Source organism: Trachymyrmex cornetzi, unplaced genomic scaffold, assembly GCF_001594075.2.
Source record: "Trachymyrmex cornetzi isolate Tcor2-1 unplaced genomic scaffold, Tcor1.1 scaffold4656, whole genome shotgun sequence".
Taxonomy (NCBI): domain Eukaryota; kingdom Metazoa; phylum Arthropoda; class Insecta; order Hymenoptera; family Formicidae; genus Trachymyrmex; species Trachymyrmex cornetzi.
In genome coordinates, this window is record NW_017299461.1 from 1 (window position 1) to 4,457 (window position 4,457).

General features: G+C 23.3%; 1 protein-coding gene across 1 annotated transcript; it reads left to right on the forward strand.

The window, feature by feature from the left end:
* Positions 1-1,058: 1,058 nt before the first annotated feature.
* On the forward strand, positions 1,059-3,680 carry LOC108764904 (probable DNA polymerase; the record flags this gene model as incomplete). Its single annotated transcript, XM_018513309.1, has 1 exon — positions 1,059-3,680. A coding segment is annotated over exon 1 (2,622 nt), but the record flags the coding sequence as incomplete, so codon positions are not given.
* Between the last annotated feature and the right edge of the window lie 777 nt (positions 3,681-4,457).

The following is a 4,457-nucleotide window of genomic DNA, read 5'->3' on the forward strand; positions in this document are numbered from 1 at the left end:
GTTAGACTGTTTTTTATGACCACCTATAGAATGAAAATATTTTTTAATTATTTATTTGAATGGCTATCAAAATTTATTAGCTATAAAGGTAATGATTCGATTTTTTATAGTTTTATTTTAGGGGTGAAGAATTATTGCTCTTGGTTTAAAGCTATTTTAGGTAATTCTAAGTTTAATAGTTGTATGGGGGGTATATATTATACCCTCTTATTCTTAAAAGAGACATAAATTCTTAGCACCTATAGATGAAATATTATCTTAATAAAATTATATGTTTATTAGTAGCATTTATAACTAAAGTAGAGGAGAAATTCCTAAAGCTATTATATAGATTTATTAATGTTTTATTGGGTAATATTTCTAATTCTTATAATAAACAGATTAAAAAGAATAATTTTGATGTTGGTAAGGTTTCTGAAAATGAAAATGAAAATGAAAATGAAAATGAAAATGATAAGGATAAGGATAAGGATAATGATAAGGAAAATGATAAGGAAAATGATAAGGAAAATGAAAATGAAAATGAAAATGAAAATGAAACTGAAACTGAAACTGATAATGAAACTGATAATCAAAATGATTATTATAAAGGATTAATTAAAGATTTGAATAATTTAAGGATTAATGATATTGATATTGATATTAACCAGTTGAAATATATTAATAATGATAATTTTATTAACGAGTTTAATAGTTGTAATAATATTTTATCTGATATTAAAAATAAACTGGGAAAAGATAAGATTAATTCTAAAACTTTTAATGATTTAGTTAATAAGAAAATTAAAACCCTTGAAAAGGAGAAAACTAATGAATTAGCTCATATTAATCGTGGTTATTTAAATTATAATAAATTTAGTTGTGATTTAGGTTTCATTATGGATATTATTAAGGTAGATATTATAATGAATAGAATTAAAAATAATCTAATTTGTAAATTAGAAGATAATAAGGTTTATTCATTATTATTAAATGTTAATTATATTAAAGATGGACAGGTCACTGGTATATCTCCTATTAAATCTATTATTATTAATAAGAATTCTTCTATTAAGTTTATGGCTCAAAATATGATAATTGGATTAAATAAAATTATTAATGAGTATAATATTGATGGTAGCGATTGTTTTGTAAGAGCTTATTGGAGAGAATGGATTACTGATGATAATTATAGTCAATTAGTTAAACCTCTTGATAGAGATGCTATTATTAACGATGTTCTAAAGGAACAAGCTGAAAAGAATTTAGATGTTCAAAGCAAATACGATCAAGTTATGAAGTTCATGAATGTTAAACATCTTGATAATTATGTGTATGATTTCCCTACATTTGATAGTATTACTAAGTTAGAAAAATATAATTTGATGAAAATAACTAATTTCTCTAGAAAATTACTCGAAAATACTAAAATTAAATTTACTGCATATGAAGATCAAAATATGACTTATGAATATGATTTTAATGGTAATGTTTCGAAATATATTAATGATAAATTATATTACGTATTTGAGATTATTCCAGGTAAAAAGAGAGTAGTTTGTGTTGGTGATACTAAAATATGGGAAAATAGTTTACATTTATGGAATAGTACTAAATATCCTTATGTGAAATGGACAGATGAAAAAATTAATAATAATGAATTTATTAGATATATTAACGATTATAAGTTTCATATAAATAATGGAAAGGTCAAGTATTGGGAAAGATTATATAATTTCCAAGATATGTTACTGGGTGAAAAAAATTATACACCTGATACCAAAATTGGTAGTTTAGATTTAGAGACATTTGGAAGTAATGTAGCTGGATTAGGAGAATTATCTGTTTATGCAGGTGGATGTGCATTAAATACTGGTTATAATAAAAAATACTATTTAGATTCAGATAATGGAATAAAGTCAGGTGAAGAACTTATACAGAAAATGTTTAAAGAATTATTTGATCATATAGAAGAAAATAAAAAACTAAGAAATAGTTACACATTATATGCTCATAATTTAGGTAGATTTGATTCTGTGTTTATATTAAAAAGTTTAGCTACTGCTGGTTATAAACTAAATGGTAAATGGAGAGAGAATGATCTTATTTCATTAAAAATTACTGATATACACAGAAAATTAAATGTGAAATTATTAGATAGTTTAAAACTACTACCTGAATCTTTAGATAAATTACTTATTACTTACGGATGTACTATTAATAAAGGAATGTTCCCACACAAATTTATTAATAAAAATAATTTAAATTATATAGGACCTAAACCAGATATCAAATATTATGTTGATGACCATAAAATAACTGATTTGAAAGCTATTAATTATAATAATTTACCTAATGTTTTAAATGTTAAAGAACAATGTTTAGAATATTTAGACAAAGATATTATGGGATTATTAGAAATAATGAACAAAGTTAGTTCAAGATATTACAAAGAATATAAAATTAATATTACTAAATATCCTACATTACCTGGATTATCATTAGCTATTTATGGATACTGGTTTAAAGATAATAAACATAGTATTAAAATGATTAAAGGACCATTAGAAAAATTTATTAGACAAGCTTACTTCGGTGGTAATAGTAATATTTTTAATCAAGATAATAATTTATTTGTTAACGAGGGATATCACTATGATATGAATTCTCAATACCCTAATGCTATGAAATGTGCTATGCCTACGGGTAACCCTGTCTTTAGTAATAATACGGATTTAAATTATTATAATTTAGGTTTTGTATTTGCTAAGATTACTCCACCAAGTAAAGATATTTTATCTAATTTATTTATTCAACACAGAAATGAAGATGGATCAGTATCTTGTCCAAGAGAAACCTTTTATGAATTTATTTCAACAGTAGATTTAAAACAAGGTATAGAATATGGATACAAAGCTCAGGTTGTATGTGGAGTTAATTTCCCTCAAGCATGTGAACCAGGTGAGTTATTTGGTAATTTTGTAGATACTTTATATGAAATTAAAGCAAGTACAACTGATCCTATTTTAAAACAAGTAGCTAAATTAAGTCTTAATTCTACTTATGGTAAATTTGGACAGAAAGAACAAGAATATAATATCAAATTAGTATCGAAAGATGAAGTAAAAAACATTATTTCTAAATACCATTATACATATCTGGCTGAGATATCTGAAGATCAATTTATTATCAAAAGTGGTCCTAGAGTTAATGAAAAATTAAGAAGAATGTATGCGGATTATGCTAAATTAAATAAGAATGAAAGTTTAGATATGAAATTAACTAAAATTATAGGGATACCAACAGCGGTACAAATTTCAGCAATGATTTCTAGTTATGCTAGAGCTTCTATAAACCCACTAAAAAATATTCCAGGTAATTTAGCAATAGCAAGTAATACAGATAGTTTAATTTTAAGAAAACCACTTCCACAAGAATTAATTGGTAAAGAACTAGGAAAATGGAAATTAGAACATAAATTTAAAAATGGAGTGTTTGTAAGACCTAAGTTATATTGTTATCATGATTTTGATACTAATCTATTTATTAAAAAAGCTAGTGGAGTTGATGCTGGTAAATTAACATATAATGACTATGTACAATTAGGTAAAGGTGTTGATATTTTAACTAATAAAAATGTTTTTAAATTAAATTGGGATAAACTAAAAATAGAAATTATGAATGTTGAAACTAAATTAAATGGGATAAATAAGTTTAAATAATTAAATAGTTAGAAATAATTATCCAATGAAATATTTTGACTTTAACAATCCTTTAATAAAGCTGTTAATATTTTTATTTTTATCTATATAACCTACTGGTAGTTCAGGTATTTTAATAATTTCTTTAGTTTCTCTAACCATTACATATTTTTAATATTTTTAATATTGTGTAATATATTACCCTCAGTCTCTTCTGTATTAAAACATTTATTATCCTCAATAAGCACTCTATTCTCCATCTTCATGATTTCTAAAATTAAATAAATAATCTCTTTATGAATTCCCACCCTATCTAATATAACAAACATATTATAAACTATTTTCTTCATCAATTTCTTAGTTAAAAGCTCTTTAGTAAAAACAAAATAAATAAATAAATTATAAAATTCTCTATCAAATTTGTTAAGTTTCCCACTTTCAATAAAATTTCTATTAAGAATATATTTAGAAATATTTTTAAAATCAATATTAAATTTTCCTTTACCTAAATCCTCCTTATCAAAATTATCATAATTAAAATTAACAATATGCTTACTCTTCAAATTAAATGAATCATCTCTCAATAACTTATCTAAATCCTTATTATTATTAAAGTTATCCTTAGAAAAATTATTAAAATTATAACTATCTTTATGGTTAAATCTCCTAAATATAATTGCATTACACCTAAATTTCCCCTCTAAATAAGGCATATCTCCTCTGCCAAAGTTATTAATAACACTAAGAACTCTAAATTTATAAAAATAATATATCATC